General features: G+C 45.0%; 2 protein-coding genes across 9 annotated transcripts in view; both read left to right on the top strand.

Moving 5' to 3' along the window:
• Positions 1–578, top strand: part of Brd8 (bromodomain containing 8) — a 47,088-nt gene extending 46,510 nt beyond the window's left edge. For all 7 annotated transcript variants that reach the window (XM_059245939.1, XM_059245937.1, XM_059245935.1 and 4 more), the window contains one exon: positions 196–578. In XM_059245939.1, coding sequence (XP_059101922.1) covers positions 196–264 — 69 coding nt within the window. In that variant the 3' untranslated portion in view covers positions 265–578. The remainder of the gene's footprint in view (positions 1–195) is intronic.
• An 825-nt stretch (positions 579–1,403) lies between these two features.
• Nme5 (NME/NM23 family member 5) lies at positions 1,404–14,661 on the top strand. Of its 2 annotated transcripts, none has more exons than XM_059246515.1 (5): positions 1,404–1,923; positions 6,698–6,903; positions 8,554–8,654; positions 10,903–11,021; positions 14,518–14,661. In XM_059246515.1, the coding sequence occupies exons 1-5, from the start codon at positions 1,795–1,797 to the stop codon at positions 14,599–14,601; spliced, it is 639 nt and encodes a 212-aa protein (XP_059102498.1). In that variant the 5' UTR covers positions 1,404–1,794; the 3' UTR covers positions 14,602–14,661. The 2 variants fall into 2 exon arrangements, with proteins under 2 accessions (XP_059102498.1, XP_059102499.1); XM_059246516.1 differs by lacking the exon at positions 14,518–14,661 and adding an exon at positions 13,617–13,910.
• The last annotated feature ends 3,541 nt before the right edge of the window (positions 14,662–18,202 follow it).

Below are 18,202 nucleotides of genomic sequence, written 5' to 3'. Positions count from 1 at the left end.
GTACTGATGTATTTGTAGAGTTCCCATCTTTGGGGAGAAAACAGTAAGTTCAAGGAGACATGTAAGGATTTCTCTTAGGGAAGCATCACACTTTAACCAGTGTAGTCTTACCTGTTTGCCAATACAATAGATGAAATTGCACACTCTCCTATGTGGTTTAAGGTTCTTGGTTTGTGTCTGGCTTTGCTCCTGTAGGTGCTGAGTACTTGGTTAGACAAAAGGAAGGACATGAGTAGAGTGAGTGCCAGCGAATCCAGTGGATGAAGGAAGCCTGTTCTGTTAGCCTGGAACTGCACGTCTGAATCTTTCTCAAGTTTATAGCTCTCCTGAAGACTGGCCAGAGAAGATCTGAAGACTTCCTCCTTCTCCATTACCTTCCCTAATAAGGATAAGAAGCCCTACTTCCCTGCTGAGGAGTCAATGGTGCTTGCAGATATATTATTTTTAAAGGGGTGGGGGTGGGGTGCTGAGATCCGGATTTATGATGTAAATATTGCCCATATTTTTGTTGTGTAGACTTAGAAGTGATTTAATTGAATCTTTTTGTTTCTCTATGAATAAATATTTCATAAACCAAAGATTTTGTTTGGTTTTTGAGATGGGGTCTCAAACCATTAAAACCCAGACTTTCCTGGAAATCTCTATAGCGTCCAGCTTCTACCTCCAATGGCGTGCTGGGATTAGAGGTATGTGCCACCAGACCACCAGACCTTACAAAGACTGTTTTTAAATGATTAAAGAAGCTGGAACTAGAGGGGACCGCATCAAGTGTGAAACAAAGAAGGTATTTGTTGTGATGTAGCTCAGTGATTGAGTGCTTGTCTAGCGTGGGCCCTGGGCTTGATCCCCAGTACACCACCACCACCAAAAAAAAAAAAGGAAGGAAGGAAAGAGAAGGTATGTCAGGAAATTAACAGACCTGACATGAATCTTTCATGTAACGTCTGGGAGGGGATGGAGCATGCTGAGAGGGCGTCTGATTTGTTTAATTTATAAAGTGCAGATAATTCAAGCATCCTTAAGTAGGTGTGAGGATGAAAGGAAATCAGTTAGAGAAGGGCTGGCGCTAAGGCTCAGTGGGTAAAGAGGATCACACCAAGCCGGCCACATGAGGGCCAGGTCCATCCCTGGAAACAGCAAACACGGAAAGATTTGACTACCCGACCTTGATGTCTTACCTCCACATCATCACATCACATCACACATCACCACCATCACCACCAGCTAATAGCTGTTTTTAAAATTATGAGAAAAATGTTAGAAATATGTCTAGTACTCTAAGACTCATAAAAAGAATAAAATTCTCATGGCTAATTGCTGCCCTAGATAAAAACAGAGACTGAAAAACTCTGCTGGGATTGGCCCTCTGCAGCCACCGTAGAAAACTAGCTTCGGGTCTCTTAGCAACGGGGTTTGACAACACCAGAACGGAGGTGAGAGCTGGGAGGGTCTAGCCTGGAGATTTCCTAAGGACCTGGGGAGCCTACCTTGCAGTCACGCCTGTAAAAAGCGGTCCCTGAGGAGTGGGGCCCTTCGCTAGGGCAGCCGGCTAGGGCCTTCCCCTACTGGAGAGCGGAACTGATACAGTCCATCCTCCTGCCTCAGTGAAGCGGCCAGGGCTCCACTTGGGCTCTATACAAGTCGTATTCTTGCAAGACTGCTTGTACGAAAACATGGCAGTTTCCATTTTCACAAATTAATCAAGCCTAGCACCAAATACTGCCACAGGTTGGGGCTGTCATTGCAGTGGATACCTGGTCAGGAGATTAGTAAATTATACCGGGAAGCGCCAGAATGGAGGTGTCAATGCCCCTGCCTCAGATATATGTAGAAAAAACCCTAGCCATTATCAAGCCAGATATTGTTGACAAAGAAGAGGAGATCCGCGACATTATTCTCAGATCTGGATTCACCATCATTCAGGTAACTCATGGCGTCTCTTCTCTTAGTTTGCGCTATGCTTATATAAATGTTCCCACCCAATTAGATCCGTGGTAACAGTAAGTTTACATTTCTAAATATAAAGGTTATATGTAAACTGGGCAGGTAGGCACATGCCTGTAATCTTAGTACCGGGGAGGCGGAGGCAGGAGGATCAGGAATTCAGCTATGCAATGACTTCAAAGTTGACAGGTCAGCCTCGGCTCTGTGAGACCTGTCTCAAAAATCAAACAAGTTACATGTAACAGGTAAGTTTTTCACACTTCCAAAAGATATAGAATAAGACACAAAAGAAGCCGGATTGCCCTTTCCTTCTCTTAACTTCTCCAGGTCAGGTCTAGAGAGAGGAAATGACTTACTGCATTGTCCTTCCCCAGGGGAAATCAGAATCTGCTTATTCCTTCTAAGTTATGTGCAATATTCTGGTGCATAGTTAGGTTCTCTAGTGTTGGTAGGGTGTTTGTTTGTTTGTTTGTTTGTTTGTTTTTAAACAGGGCTTCTTTCTAGGTAGCCCTGGCTATCCTGGAACTCCCTCTGTAGACCAGGCTGGACTCACAACTCAGAGATCCACCTGCCACTGCCTCCTGAGTGATGGGATCAAAAGTGTGCGCCACCACTGCCCGGCAAACATTTAATGTTTTAAGACCAACGTTTGTTCTGCAGTTGGTAGACACGGTCAGTCATGGAAGCCAGGCCTTCCAGAGGACATTGAGAGGTCAGCTTGTATTACACAGGGAGTTCTAGGCCAGCCTGGGGCACAGGGGACCCGGGCCCTGGAAGTGGTCTTGTAAGCCTGTGATCCTAGCCCTAGGGTAGGGTAAGACTGAAGGATCTTGAGCTCCCCACCATCCTTCAGAGAGTTCCAGCTGTCCTCTATTTGACAAGGTCTCCAACAAAAGACATATGTATAAATGTATCAAAGAGAGCTTAATATTTTAATGTTTTTGAATTTTATTTGAACTACTAGTTTTTTATTCTCTGAAATGTATATAGCTGAGTGTGGCGCTTTTAATCCAGGCACTGCTGAGGCAGAAGCAGGTGTATTTCTGTGAGTTCAAGGCCAGCCTGGTCTCCATAGCAAGTTCCTGGCCAGCCAGGGCCACATAGTGAGACCTTGCCTTGAAAACAACAACAAAAATGATATAGTATCAGACTATCATCTTATTTTCTATTTTGTCAGTGTTTTCAAATAAAGAACACTGAGCTGGAAAGGGGTTTGGGGCAGTGTTTGCTGAGCAGGCACAAGGACCTGAGTTTGAATCCCCAGCAGTCACGTAAAGGTCAGGCATGGTGGTGGACACCTGTGGGTAACCCCCGAGCTGGGGAGGCAGGGCAGGAGAGTCCACAAGTCTCGGCAGATTGGTAAACTTTGGGTTCAGTGGGAGATCCAAGGTGGTGAGCAACTGAGGTTAGCACCCAATGTGGATCTCTGGTTCCACACGCATGGTACCTGCACCCCCACATGTGTGTGTGTGTGTACACACACGAACACAGACATGCATATCACACACACACACACAGATGGTGGAGGGGAGTTGAGGTGGTACAAAAAATATGCAGATGAACACAAAGTCTTTAATAAATGTTGTGAAGAAAACTGAGTATTTTATACTGGGGTAGCTCTAAATGGATCTAAATCTTTAAAAATTAAACTTATAGGTGGGGCTAGGGTGTGGCTGAGTGGTAGAACACAGGCTTATCAAGCATAGGCTGGGGATTCGATCCCTACCATTTTCCTCTATCTGAAAATATTAAATCATGTTTGTGACTTCTTCAAGAAGAAAAGGTGTCTAAGCAAGCAATTGGGGGCGGGAAGGCACTGAGAAATCCGGGTTCTCACTCTGAGGATGCGGCTCAGTTGTGGCATGTATGCCTAGCCATTACAGAACCACGGCTTCCATCACCAGCGCCGCACAAAGCCTGGAGTCCAGTGTCCATATTCAGGGGACTGAGGCAGGAGGACCAGAAGTGTGATGAGGTCATCCCCAGCTACATAGTGAATTTGAGGCTAGCCTGGGCTACTTGAGACCCTTTGCCTACAAAGAGAGAAAGAGAGACACAAAGACAGTCTCTTGCTATTTAGTTCAGGATATCCTCCAGCATGCAGTGATCCCCCTGCCTCTCCTTCATGGGAGCTGAGTAAGGTGCCCACAAACCTTGTGTTTTGTTTTCTGAGAGGATCTCACTATGTGGCTTCAAGTTCTGCTACTGTGGGGATTGCACACGGTGTGCCATTATGCCTGGCTAATTTTAAATTTTGTAGGTTTTTGTTTTTTTCAAAGAAAGGTATCTCTAACTGGGATCAAACTCGTGTGTGTGTGTGTGTGTGTGTGTGTGTGTGTGTGTGTGTGTGTGTGTGTGTGTTTTGGAGACAGGATTTCTCTGTGTAGTTTTGGTGCCTGTCCTGGATCTTGCTCTGTAGACCAGGCTGGCCTTGAACTCACAGAGAGAAATATTTTCTTTTTTTTTTTTTTTTGGTGGGAATCAAACTCTCACAGTGGTATGGAGCTCTGGCTTCTGTACTCTACATACTTAAGATGTATCAAGTATGCAAGGCAATGGTGGGCCATGCCTTTAATCCCAGCATTGGGGGGGGGGAGGCAGAGGCAGTCGGATCTCTGTGAGTTCCAGGATGGACAGCTGGGGTTACACAGAGAAACCTCTTGGAACCCCACCCCCAAAATGTTTTAAGTCTTTTAAAAAAGAGTCTTTCTCTTTGTGTGGTGTGTGCTTACACGCTACTCAGGCCCCGGTCCTCACCTCGTCTGCTGTCTGGAACAGGCTTTCCTGTTTGCTTCTAATTATTGACGCTAACTGGGCCCGAACTTCTGAGGTCCCTCCTCTCTCCAGCTGTCCTCTCTCCACAGGTGCGCGGGGATGACAAACTCCCACGACAGTGTTGGGCATTAGGAAAACTCTGGGGATCCGAATCCAGGTCCTTACATTGAGCAGTCATCGATTTAATCGTTGAGCTAGCTCTCCAAAACTTAAGTCCGTATTTGAAAAAGTAAAGACAGACTTAGTAACTAAGCGGCTCATATTGATGATAAATTAAAATTCATGGGCTGGACATGGTGGTACACACCTTTAATCCAAGCACTCAGAAGGCAAAGGGAAGTGGATCTCTGTGAGTTCCAGACCGTCCCAGGGCTACACAGAGAGACCCTGTCTCAAACCAAACAAACATAATCAGTAGACTCTCAGGCCAGCGGTGAACGGTAGACCGGGGACAGCGGCTGTCTGTGTATGCAGCCGCTGCCTCTGCAGCTGGGTCAGCCACAGCGACGGATTTCTTTCTTTTGCTTCTTTGGCGGGGTATATGTTACATCAATTGTACCATTTAAACTCTTTTTAAGGCGCAGCGCAGTGGTGTTAAATAATTCGCCTTGTTTTGTGACCCTCGCCACTATTCATCCGTAGTTTTTCAACCTGAAGCTGTGAAGTCTTTTTTAAAGTGGGTGAGGTGTGTTTCTGTCTTCACCAGCCCCTCCACTAGCCTACTTTCTGTCCCGAGGCGAGGCGTTTGACTCTTGCCGCGGCTTCCTGTGACATTGGAGGGTGTTTGTGAGGTTGGTTTGTGAAATAGACTCTGAAAACCTCTCACCTTCCAGCAGGTGGCAGCATTTTCCTCGTCACACTCTGAGCAGTGGTCCACACATTCGCTATCACTGCTTCATAAAACTAATTGCAAACGATTTTTCACCAGATTTCGTTTCGAAACAACCAATAAGACCATTAACTTTTGTATCGACTTTAAAGATGAACTCTAATTTTTTTTTTTAAATTATGCTGCAGGAGCTAGCGAACCTGTAGAACGGGCGCATGGCTGCTGGGCATGCCTGTGTCTAGGGAGACCAAGGCAGCAAGTACCAGACGGGGCTACGGGGCTACCCGGCGTGAGGCCAGCCTGGGTTACGTCTTAAGACCCCATCTCAAAACAAACAGCTTGTGCACTGGGCGGGGTGGAGGAAGCGGAGTCATGGAGGGCTAGACTTCTTGGGAGCTGGCTGTAGAGTTTATCAGAATAGTCCTTTATATGGTCTGAGGATTCTCTACACCCTCTCATACCATGCCTAGAGCTAAACTAATGTTTCCATTTTGTTGCTGTTGTTGTTGTTTGTTTTAGAGACAGTGACTAGCCGACTCACTATGCAGACCAAGCTTGCCTGATCTCTGGGTGACTGTGTGTACGTGTGCCTATACCCGCGCATGGATGCCAGAAGAGGGCATCGAATCCCTTGTAGGTGGAGTTACAGGCGTTTGGTAGATACCCTGCGTGTAATGCAGGTGCCAGGATCCAAACCTCTGGTCCTCATGACTGCTCAGCAAACACTCTTTTAAAAAATGTTTGTATATTTGTGTGTGTGTGTGTGTGTGTGTGTGTGTGTGTGTGTGTGTGTGTGTGTATGCACAGTGTATGTATTTCAGTCCGAAAACTTAGGGAATCGGTTCTCTCTTCCCACCATGTAAATTCTGGGGATTGAACTTAGAACCTCAGCCTTGTCAGCAAGCACCTTTCCCCGGGAAGCGGTCTCACCCGCCCATCGGCCTAGGGATCTTTTTTTTTTTTTTAAAGTGGGATAAATACTTCCTCTGCACATATTTAATTTAAATATCATTTCTGTATACTAATACAAAGATAATGACAGGCATGGGCCACCATGCCTGGCCAGTTACTAATGACTTAATGAGCTTTATTCATGGCTTCATTGAGCTGTCACTTTAAATGCTTTTGTTGACTTTGTTTTGTTTACAGAGACGGAAACTACATCTGAGTCCTGAGCACTGCAGCAACTTTTATGTGGAACAGTACGGGAAGATGTTCTTCCCAAACTTAACAGCTTATATGAGCTCTGGACCTCTTGTTGCTATGATATTAGCGAGATATAACGCCATCTCTTACTGGAAAGAACTTATGGGACCATCTAATAGTTTACTAGCTAAGGAGACGCACCCGGACAGGTAATTTCCCTGGGGCTTGAAGGATTGAAGCCCTCTTTTTTTCTTTTTCTTCTTTCTTTTTTTTCTTTTTTTTGGTTTTTTGAGACAGGGTTTCTCTGTGTAGCCCTGGCTGTCCTGGATCTCGCTCTGTAGAACAGGCTGGCCTCGAACTCACAGAGATCCTGGCTCTGCCTCCTGAATGCTGGGATTAAAGGTGTGAGCCACCACCGCCCGGCTGATGCCCTCTTAAAAGTATGAAAACCAAAGAAACAAAACACTCCAAACCTGCATCTTTACGATGAGTGTTTTCCACCCCATGAAAGTTCTCCTAAATGAACTTTTCTCTGATGTAAGGCAGTGAATTTGACATTCTCATGTTTCAATGCTATCTTAATACCAAACGATATATATATAGAAAGCATCAGAGAATATCTTATTGATGGCTGATTAGCCTTGCATTAAACTGCCTGTACCGTAGGATTGATTGATTGATTGTTTTTTTTCTGAGACAGGGTTTCACTGTGTAGCCCTGGTTGTCTTGGAACTCCCACTGTAGACCAGGCTAGCCTCAAAATTAGAGATCCGCCTGCCTCTGCCTCCTGAGTGCTGGGATCAAAGGCGTGTGTCACACCACCCAGCTTGGTTTTTGTTTTTGTTTTGTTTTGATTATTTTTTGAGACTAGGTCTTACTCTGTAGCCTAAGTTGGCCATAATTCACTGTTTGCCCAGGCTAGCTTTGAATTTGTGACAGTCCTCCTGTCTTACTTCCCCTTCCCCATGCAGGGGTTACAGGGGTGAGCCAGGACACACGGCTATGGAGGAGGATTGTTGACACTAGGTTTTATTCACTTATTCTGTGGGTGTGTCTACTTGAACATGTGGAGATCAGAGATGGCTAATGGGAGTCAGTTCTCTCCTTCAACCATGCGGATCCCGGGGCCACACTCGGGCTTGGCGGCAAGTGCCTTCTTCAGCAGCTGGTGCCTTCAGCAGCTGGGCCCTCTCACTGGTCCTGAAGTGGGACTGTAAGGGGAAAACTAGAATTTTTAGATTTCTTTTCTGGACGCGGTGCATACCTTTAATCTCAGTGCTTGAGAGACAAAGGCAGGCAAATTTCTCAGAGTTTAAGGCTAACCTGGTCTGGATAGCAAGTTCCAGGTCAGCCCAAGATACATAGTGAGAAACTGTCACAAAAAAAAAAAAAAAAAAAAAAAAAAAAAAAATCCCAATTTTCATCATGATCTCTAGTTTCTAGAAATGAAACAGTTATCTCACTATTGAATTGATATTTCCTTTCACTTCTTACAAAACACCTCTCTTCACCTAGAGAATGCCTATTTTTACAGTGTATTCCACCAGCATACATAAATTTATTTGACTGTCATCTAAGTAGATGAAAAGCTTAAAATTAGATTAGTGGTGCCCTGTCTAAAAACAAATAGAAAAAGGCTGGCAAGATGACTCATTGGGTAAAGTACTTGCTGCCAAATGGGATGATCTGGATTCGAACTCAGGACCCATGAGCTGGAAGGAGAAAACCACTCCTGAAGTAGTCTTCTGACTTCCACATGTGATTCCCGGCCCCTCTCCAAATAATGAAGAGGGAACACTCCCCTGTAAAGTAAGGAAGGGTGTCAGAGTTGAAAGGGCAACATCCATAATCTGCTTTAGTCTAAGGGCAATTTACGGTACAGATGAGCTACGGAACGCCCTTCATGGGAGCAAGGACTTCGCTGCCTCAGAAAGAGAGATTCGCTTCATGTTTCCAGAAGGTGAGTTTCTCACGCGTGCTTTCTTGACTCCACCTCCAAATTGTTCACTTCTTAAAGTTTGTTTTTATCTTGAAGACATGTCTGAGAAGAAGGAATTTTCCTCCAAATATGCTTTGTTATATTTTCAGGTTGTGAGTCATCTGAACCTGAAGCTGGAGGGGCCTGGGATGTAGCTCAGTTTGTAGGGTACTTGCTGAGCTCCTGGAAAGTCCTGGGTTTGAATCCCAGCGCTAGACAAAAGCAGGCAGAGGCCACAGGCCTGGAGAAGGGAGGACAGATGTTCAGTGTCTTAGCCCTGTCGGAAGCCGGTGTAGGCTACCCCGGACCTTGTCTCAAAACAAGCAAACAAAGCACAAAAGCAAAACAAGAAACAAACTCTCAGCACCTAGGAGGCAGAGGCAGGTGGATCGCTGTGAGTTCCAGGCCAGCCTGGGCTACAGAGTTCCAGGCCAGCCTGGACTTCATAGACCTGTCTCAGTAATACAAAAACAGAGACAAGGGTTGGCGAGCTGACTCAGCAGTTAAGAGCACTCGATGCTCTTGCTAAGGACCAGAGTTCAGTCCCCAACACCCACATGGCAGCTCATAACTCCAGTTCCAGGGGATCCAACACCCTCCTCTGACCTTCTTGGGCACCAGGCATGCACCTGGTGCACATTCATACATACATACAGGCAAAACATTCACACACATGAAACAAGTATTTTAAAAACAGAAACAAAACGAATCTTGAACCCAAAAGCTGAAAAGTGAACAGCACCTACAGAAGTATGCTGTGCCCTGGGGTCTCTGCAGAGTTCTTTCTCCTGAGCAGATGTGTTTAGGGTTGCTCTCCTATTGTGTTATCCTTCTTCCTAATGGCCCATGACACTTCAGAAGTGTTTCCGGCACAGAGGATAACAGATATAACAAGTTCACAGATTCTATTGCAGCAGTACTGGGTCGGTCGCTGGCCTTGAACGCTGCTCCTTTGTTGTGGACTTGGTAAATGTGTCTTTTTCCTAACAAAACAAAACAAGAAAGTCTTAAGTCACTGTAAATTTGGTAATTGCAGATCCTTTTTGATTTCCATCCAGTTTGAAGTTTTGAAGCTGGTAACCCTTTAAGAAATGGACATACTGGTCGGGCGGTGGTGGTGCACAACTTTAATCCTAGCACTTGGGAGGCAGAGACAGGCAGATCTCTGAGTTTGAGGCCAGCCTGGTCTACAGAGCGAGTTCTAGTCAGGGCTACACAGAGAAACCTTATCTCAAAAAAAAAAAAAAAAAAAAAAAAAGGCAGAATTAGTGGAGAAGTGGATATACTGTCTTTTAAGTACTGGGGGTAAGCCTAGGACTTCACGACAGGCAAATCTTTGCCAGTGAGCTGCTAAGTCCTCAGCCTTTTATTTAGCTATTTATTGCTAAGATTTATTTTATTTTTGTTTATGTCTGTGTGAGTGTATGCCACATGTGTGCAGATGTCCTCAGAGGCCAGAAGAAAGCATTGGATCCCCTGGAGTTAGAGTTTATGACAGCTGTGAACTGCCTGATGTGGGTGCTGAGATATGTATTTGGGAAGAAAAACTGACCTTAACCACTGAGCCATTTCTCCAGCCCCGTATTTATTTTGAGACAGGCCCGTGTGTCTTAGGCTGGCCTTGACCTCCTCCTGATCTTCCTGCCTCCAGCTTCTGAGTGCTGGGGCTTCAGGCATGTACTGCAGCCTGACTTTCCAGTCCTTTGTCTTTTGAGACAAGTCCACAGATAAGCCTTGCTTTGGTCCATCTGTGCCAGCCTCCTGAGTGGCCACCAGGCTTGGATTGGTTTTGCTTTAGTTCTTTTGTGTGTGGTTGTTATTGTTATTTCGTTGTTTTTTTTTTATTTAAATTCTATTTATTTCTCTGTGTGATCACAAATTTAGCAAATACTATGTGTAAATAATACCTTAGTAAACAGAGTGTGGTGACTCACACCTGTTATCACAGGACTCAGGTGGCCGAGCAGGAAGATCACCCTGGGTTTGATGTTAGCCTAGGCTACTTAGTGAGTCCCAGGCCAGTCTGAACTGTGGTGAGACTCTGTCAGAAAGCCAACAATAATAACAATTATAACACTTTAATAAATGTAAAGAAATAAAAATCAAATTTAAAACTCACAATGATGAGTGTCTCAACGGTTGAAAACTTTTGAAAGCATCCTCTTTGATAGCTGTATAATGTTTAAGCACTTCTATTTGCTTTTTAGTGAGAACTTCTTTGTATTTGCAGTGATTATTGAACCCATTCCAATTGGACAAGCTGCTAAGGACTATTTAAATCTGTACGTAACGCCAACCCTACTTCAAGGACTCACGGAGCTTTGTAAGCAGAAACCCGCAGACCCTTATGTACGATACTTTTTTATTCACACTAGAGAATATTGTTTATCATTTTCCTATTTAGAACTGTGTTTGTTTGTTTGTTTGTTTGTTTGTTTTTGAGACAGCATCTCACTACTTAGCCCTGGCTGCCCTAAAGCAGGCTGGCCTCAAACTCACAAAGATCTACTCGCCTCTGCCTCCTGAGTGCTGGGATCAAAGATGGCACCACCATGTCTGGCTGATATTTATTCTTTTAGTCTGAAGACCCACAAGTTCTGAGGCTTTCTTGGTCCATGTCTTGACTCCGTGGCCACCAAGCAGGACAATTTAGTGAGACCCTGTCTCAGAATAAAAAATTTCAAAAGGTGGTCTGGTCATGGTGGCCCATGCCTTTAATCCCAGTACTTGGAAGTAGAAGCAGGCAGATTTGTGTGAATTCAAGGCTGGTCTGGTCTGCATATTGGATTCCAGGCCAGCTAAGGCTATATAGTGAGACCTTGTTGCTGTGGGATGTTCTGTATGACAAATGTGTTGCTGATTGGTCAATAAATAAAACACTGATTGGCCATTGGCTAGGCAAGAAGTATAGGCGGGACAAGGAGGAGAATAAAGCTGAGAAGTGGAAGGCTGAGTCAGAGAGACACTGCCAGCCACCACGCTGACAAGCAGCATGTGAAGATGCCGGTAAGTCACGAGTCATGTGGCAAGGTATAGATTTATAGAAATGGATTAATTTAAGTTGTAAGAACAGTTAGTAAGAAGCCTGCCACAGCCATACAGTTTGTAAGCAATATAAGTCTCTGTGTTTACTTGGTTGGGTCTGAGCTGCTGTGGGACTGGCGGGTGACAAAGATTTGTCCTGACTGTGGGCCAGGCAGGAAAACTCTAGCTACACCATGTCTCAACAAAACAAAACAAAACAACGAAGATGTGTTGGGGGAGCTGGGTGGGTTGGAGAGAGATTGGTAAAGCACGTACTATGCAAGCCTCATGAACTGAGTTCCTTCCTGGGATTCCATTTTCTTATTCTTTTTATTAATGTTTTTATTAGCATATAGTAATTTTACATAATAAGTTCCATTACAACATTTTCATACATGTACATGGTACTGGGTGATTTTTCTTGCTTATTGTTATTTTGTTGGACAGTTTTGTTTGTTTGTTTGGGGGGAGGCAGGGTCTCACTATGGAGCCCAGGCTGCCCTAGAACTTGCTATGTAGACCAGGCTGGCCTTGAATGTTGTGGTTTTTCAGCCAAGGTCCCTCTGTCTAGCCCTCTAACTTACTAGGAGATGATGTATTTTGGTCACACGCGTGTGCACACCCCATTTACCTGCCATTATCCCCGCCCCACTCCTGCTAACCCCCTTCCTCTTCTCAGCGAGTCCCTCCTCCTGCTTCCGTGTCTTCCTGTTTCTTTTGACTGAGTTGCACTGGGGTCATTCACAGGAGCGCTGGTGAGGGTATGAGCCAGGGCACCTCACAGGTGGTTGCATTGCTGAGGCAAATGTCACTGCCCCTCCAAGAGCCGTTGACTTCCTAGGACTCCCTAGGGAGGGGTCAGGCCCCGCCGTCCATTGAAATGTCGCGACACTTGCATTTATTTATTTATTTATTATTTTCTTATCGTGTGTACTACAGCACACATATGGAGACTAGAGAGGCCCTTCTCCTTCCACGACGGGAGTCCTCGGGACCTTACTAAGGTCTTCAGGGTTGGTGGCAAGTACCCTTACCTGCCAAGCCATTTCTCTGGCCCTCCATTTATTATTATAATTATCACCATTATTTTCTTTTGTTTGTATTGTGGGAGAGGATTCCCTGCAGCCTGAGCTGGTCCCAGACTAGCTATGTAGCCAAGGATGACTTTAAACTCTGGATCTTCCCGTTTCCACCACCCAAGTGCTGGGATTACAGATGTGTGCCACTTTTCCCCAGTGTGACAGATGCTGGGAATCAAACCCAAGGCTTTGTATTTAATAGGCTAGCATTCTATCAACTGAACCAATCCCCAGATCTTAAATGTTTTTGTTTTGTTTTGTTTTTCCAAGACAGGGTTTCTCTGTGTAGCTCTGGCTATCCTGGAACTAGCTATGTAGACCAGGCTGACCTCGAACTTATAATTATCTGCCTTCCTCTGCCTCCTGAGTGTCACGATTAAAGGTGTGCACCACACCGCCTGGCTCTTAAAAAATGTTAATTACACTTATTTATTATTTGTGTGTGTGTGTCTGTGTGTGTGTATGTGTGTGTGTAAAAGACTTTTTTTTTTTTTTTTTTTTTTTTGAGATAGGCTTTCTTTGTGTAGTCCTGGCTACTGGCTATTTTGGAACTCAGTTTGTAGACCAGGCTGGCCTCGAACTCACACCACACTCAGCCTTTATTTTTATTCTTAAAGTGATTTTAAAAGCTGTTTAGCAGCCAGGCCATGTAGACCAGTAGACCAGGATAGCCTCAAACTCAAAAAGATTCACCGTTTCTGCCTCCCAAGTGCTGGAATTAAAGGCATGTGACACAACCCAGTCCAAACTCGTACTCTGAACCATTTTGCAATGAAAAGCTAACAGTATAGAATGATTTCACTATGTTGCAAAAAATTTCATTTCATATGTTTCTTATTAGCATTGTCCAGGTTGGCCACAAAACGTGAAAGCTTGAGTTTTTTGTTACGATTGTTACAGTCTCTCTCGGTTCTAAGGAGGTAACAGCCTGCTCTCTTTGCTTTGCCCCAGTTCCTCCTGACTACCCCGGCTCACATTCTACACCCCCTTAAGTTAGACCAGGAGTCTGGTCTGTACCTCAGCCTCCACTAAGCCCCAATGACACAATGGCCACTGGAGGATATCGTCTCTCTCTGTGTGGTCACTTGTCAACTTCCAGGATTATAAAGATCTCTCTAAACTGGGGCCAGGCAGTGGTGGCGCACGCCTTTAATCCCAGCACTCAGGAGGCAGAGGCAGGCAGATCTCTGAATCTGAGGCCAGCCTGGTCTACAGAGTGAGTTCCAAGACAGTCAGGGCTACACAGAGAAACCCTGTCTCAAAAACAAAAACAAAACAAACAAATAAGCTGTCTAGCTGGATTTGGTGGTGCACGCCTTTAATCTCAGCACTCAGGAGGCAGAGGCAGCTGGATCTCTAGAAGCTCAAGGCCAGCCTGGGCTACAGAGTAAGTTCCAGACAGCCTAGGCTGTGAGATCTTGTCTTAAAAATCTTTTTTAAGGGCTGGAGAAATGGCTCAGAGGTTAAGAGCACTGGCTGCTCTTCCAGAGGTCCTGAGTTCAATTCCCAGCAACCACATGGTGGCTCACAACCATCTGTAATGAGATCTGGTGCCCTCTTCTGTCATGCAGGCATACATGCAAGCAGAACACTGAATACACAATAAATAAATAAACCTTAAAAAAAAAGTATAAAAAAAATCTTTTTTAAAAAGATACTTCATTTTCTAGTTGATAGGTTCATTATACATAGAAAGGAACTAGTTAAATGTTTATTAACTTTAGTTTTTATCTTTTCCATAGATCTGGCTAGCTGATTGGTTGTTGAAAAATAACCCCAACAAACCTAAACTTAGACATTTTCCAGTACCAGAAGAAGAGCCTTAGCACATCTGCAGGACAATCGGCGACTGTCTTACTGGGAAAAGCTGTGCATCTAGTTTTTACAAGATGCCTCCTTCCTAATGGGTTGAGTAGCTACATGTGTAATAAACTATTTTTTCTTTACATTAAAGAAACATCTATGTGTCTTTGTATGGGTATATGTCTGCATGTGAGTGCAGGAACCTGAGAAGGCCAGAGGCATTGGAACCTATGGCCCTGGGGTTACAGGGGTTACAGTCACCTGACATGGGTATTGGGAGCTCAAGTAGGGTCTTCTGCAAGAGCATATGCGTTCTTTGACACTAAGTCATCTCTCCAGCCCTAAAATATTCTTAAAATACTCTCCTACCATTTGTTCTTAGTGTGAATATTTGCCTGCATGTATAGTTGCACGCCACGTATAGTTACAGGCCAGAAGAGGGTGCCAGATCTCATTACGAATGGTTGTGAGCCACCATGTGGTTGCTGGGAATTGAACTCAGGACCCCTGGAAGAGCAGCCAGTGTTCTTAACCTCTGAGCCATCTCTCCAGTCCCGCAGCAAGTGCTCTTTAGCTGCTGTGTCTTCTCTCCAGCACACACACACACACACACACACACACACACACACACACACACACATCTGTAGGGAAAAGACAACAACATAACACACAGTGTCTCACACCTATGAAGACTCCAGTAGGACCTAAGTTTGAGGTCTGTCTGGGCTACACAGTGAGACTGTCTTAAGAACAAAACCAGGCTTCGGACCTGGCCCCGTGGCTGAAGACCCTGCTGTGTAAGCCTACCCACTCGAGTTCTAGCCCCTGAACTCATGTATAGTTAGAAGACTCCACAAAGTTGTCCCCTGACCCCCATGCCTGTGCCATGGCACCCATGTGCCTCTCCCTAAAGCTGGTCGTGGTAGAGCAGACCTGTAAGGCTAGCTACTTGGGAGGCTGAGGCAGAAATATCAAGGTCAAGGTCAGGGCTGCAGATGTGGTTTGGTTGGTGGAGTGGCCTGGCATGCATGAAGAACTGGGCTCCAGTCTCAGCACCATGGAATACAGGACATGGTAGTGTGTGTCTATAATCCCAGGATCTGGGAGGTAGATATAAGGAGGTTGGGGGTTAAAGGTCATTCTCAGCTATACAGCAAGTTCAAGGCCCGTCTGGGCCACTTGAGAACCTGTCTCAAAAGACAAAACAGGGACTGGAGAAGTGGCTCAGTGGTTAAGAACACTTGCTGCTCTGGCAGAGGACCCCAGTTCTATACCCAGCACCCACATGGTAGTCTACAACCATCTGTAACTCCAGTTCCAGGGGATCTGATGCCCTTTTCTGACTACCATGGGCACCAGGCACGCACATGGTACACATACATACATGCAGGCAAAACACCCACTAATAAAATAAAATAAGTAATTAAAAATTGAAAGAATAAAAACAAAAAGAATTTTAAGTAAGTTAAGGCCAGCCTGGGCAATTTACTGAAATTCTGTCTCAAAAAATAAATACAAGGATGACCAGCAGGATGGCCCAGCAGATGTGGGGTTTGCCTCCCAGAGTGATGATGGAGGTCATGCCCTCTTAAAACTGCATTATATGTAAGAATAGTAATGTTCTTGTGTGGTCTTATTTTTACCCTAACACTTTTCAGTTATCACCAAACATCATCAAGAATACCGTATGGTCCTCTTACTCAGTTATCACTGAGGAAATTGTTTTTAAAGTTTATTCTTATGTATTTATTACTGTGTGGGTCGGGTGTGCATATCAGAGGACCGTTGTGTGGAATCTCTTCTCTCCTTCCGTTTTTTACATGGGTTCCAGGGTTCAAACTGAAGTCTTCAGGTTTGTGAGGCAAGTGCTTTTTTAAAGCACGATGAGCTATCTAGCCAGTCCCTATCCAAACAGATCTTAGATCTTAATTGTCTTCCAAGAAGTTTCTTTGTTTTTGAGACTGGGTCTTACTATGAAGCCCAGGCTAGCCTCTGATCCTTTTGCCTCAGGCTTCCAATGCTCCAGAGTTTTTTTTTTTTTTTTAATTATTGTTATTTTATTTATTACTTTTTTTTTTTTTTTTTTTTGAGACAGCGTTTCTCTGTGTATCCCTGGCTGTCCTGGAACTCGCTCTGTAGACCAGGCTGGCCTCAAACTCAGAGAGATCTGCCTGCCTCTGCCTCCTGAGTGCTGGGATTAAAGGTGTGCACCACCACCGCCCGGCATTATTATTATTTTTTAATGTTTTCATTTATTTTGAGGATGTGCGTAGTGTGCATGGGGAGGTCAGAGGGCAACTGTGGATTAGGTCACCAGGCTTGTGTGACAAGCACCTTTATCCACTGGGCAATGCTTCCCTCCCCCACAACCCTCCACCCCTTACCTACTTTTTTAACAGAGTCTCAATGCCAGAGGCTATGGATTTGTTCCAGATTAAGATACATCAAGTTTGACCAGCCAAGACCATCTGAAAGGTCTCCGATGACACCATGGCCCAGATAATCCAACATCCAGATGGGATTCAAGGCAACTGGCTCAGACAATACACCCTCACGGACTACCCCATAATCCTAAAATTTTCTTTGTGTCCCCATAAGATACAGTGCCCCCCTCCAGCAGGAAGTAGTAAGAGAAGCTACGCCCAAATTCCCAAATATACCAAGCTGGCTTTGGAGATGTGTAAAAGTTAAAACCTTCCTTTTAAAAAAAAAAAAGAAAAGAAAAGAAAAGGGGAAGTGCTGTGGGATGGTCTGTATGTCAAATGCTCTGATTGGTCAATAAATAAAACACTGATTGGCCAGTGGCCAGGCAGGAAGTATAGGCAGGACTAACAGAGAGGAGAATTGAGAGAACAGGAAGGTGGGAAGAGACACTGCCAGCCACCGTCATGACTAGCAGCATGTGAAGATGCTGGTAAGCCACGAGCCATGTGGCAAGGTATAGATTTATAGAAATGGATTAATTTAAGCTGTAAGAACAGTTAGCAAGCAGCCTGCCACGGCCATACAGTTTGTAAGCAATATAAGTCTCTGTGTTTACTTGGTCGGGTTTGAGCAGCTGTGGGACTGGCAGGTGACAGAGATTTGTCCTAACTGTGGGCAAGGCAGGAAAATTCTAGCTACACTCCACCACCACCACCACCACCACCACCACCACCCCCGCCCCCGCAAAAAAAAAAAATCATAAAGTTAAGTTTTTGGGTGGGACAGAATGCTGTGGCTTATGCCTGTAAACCCCGGTGTTTGGGAGGCTGAGGAAGGAGGATTGCGAGTCGGAGGCCAGTCTGAACTACACAGCACCTCAACCCAAGAGCTGCAAACAACAACAAGACGCTAGCGTTCCCTAGCTCAGGGGCTGCTGGCCCTTAACGCCTGCTGCAGGAGGGGAGGCCATTTTCCTCGGGGTATAAGCACAAACAAGTTGCCCATGACCCCTGCTGAGTGCTGGGATGAAAGGTGTACACCACCACGTCTGGCCTTTTCTTCATTTTCAATTTCTTCTTCTTTTTATTATTATTATTATTATTATTATTATTATTTTATTTTGCAGTTCTGGTCATGGGACCCAGGGCAATGCTACCTAACGCTCTTTCTATCCATGAGCTAGAACCTAGTTCTTTAGTT

This window comes from Peromyscus eremicus, chromosome 19 (assembly GCF_949786415.1).
Source record: "Peromyscus eremicus chromosome 19, PerEre_H2_v1, whole genome shotgun sequence".
NCBI lineage: Eukaryota > Metazoa > Chordata > Mammalia > Rodentia > Cricetidae > Peromyscus > Peromyscus eremicus.
This window is presented reverse-complemented; position numbering and strand designations above follow the sequence as displayed.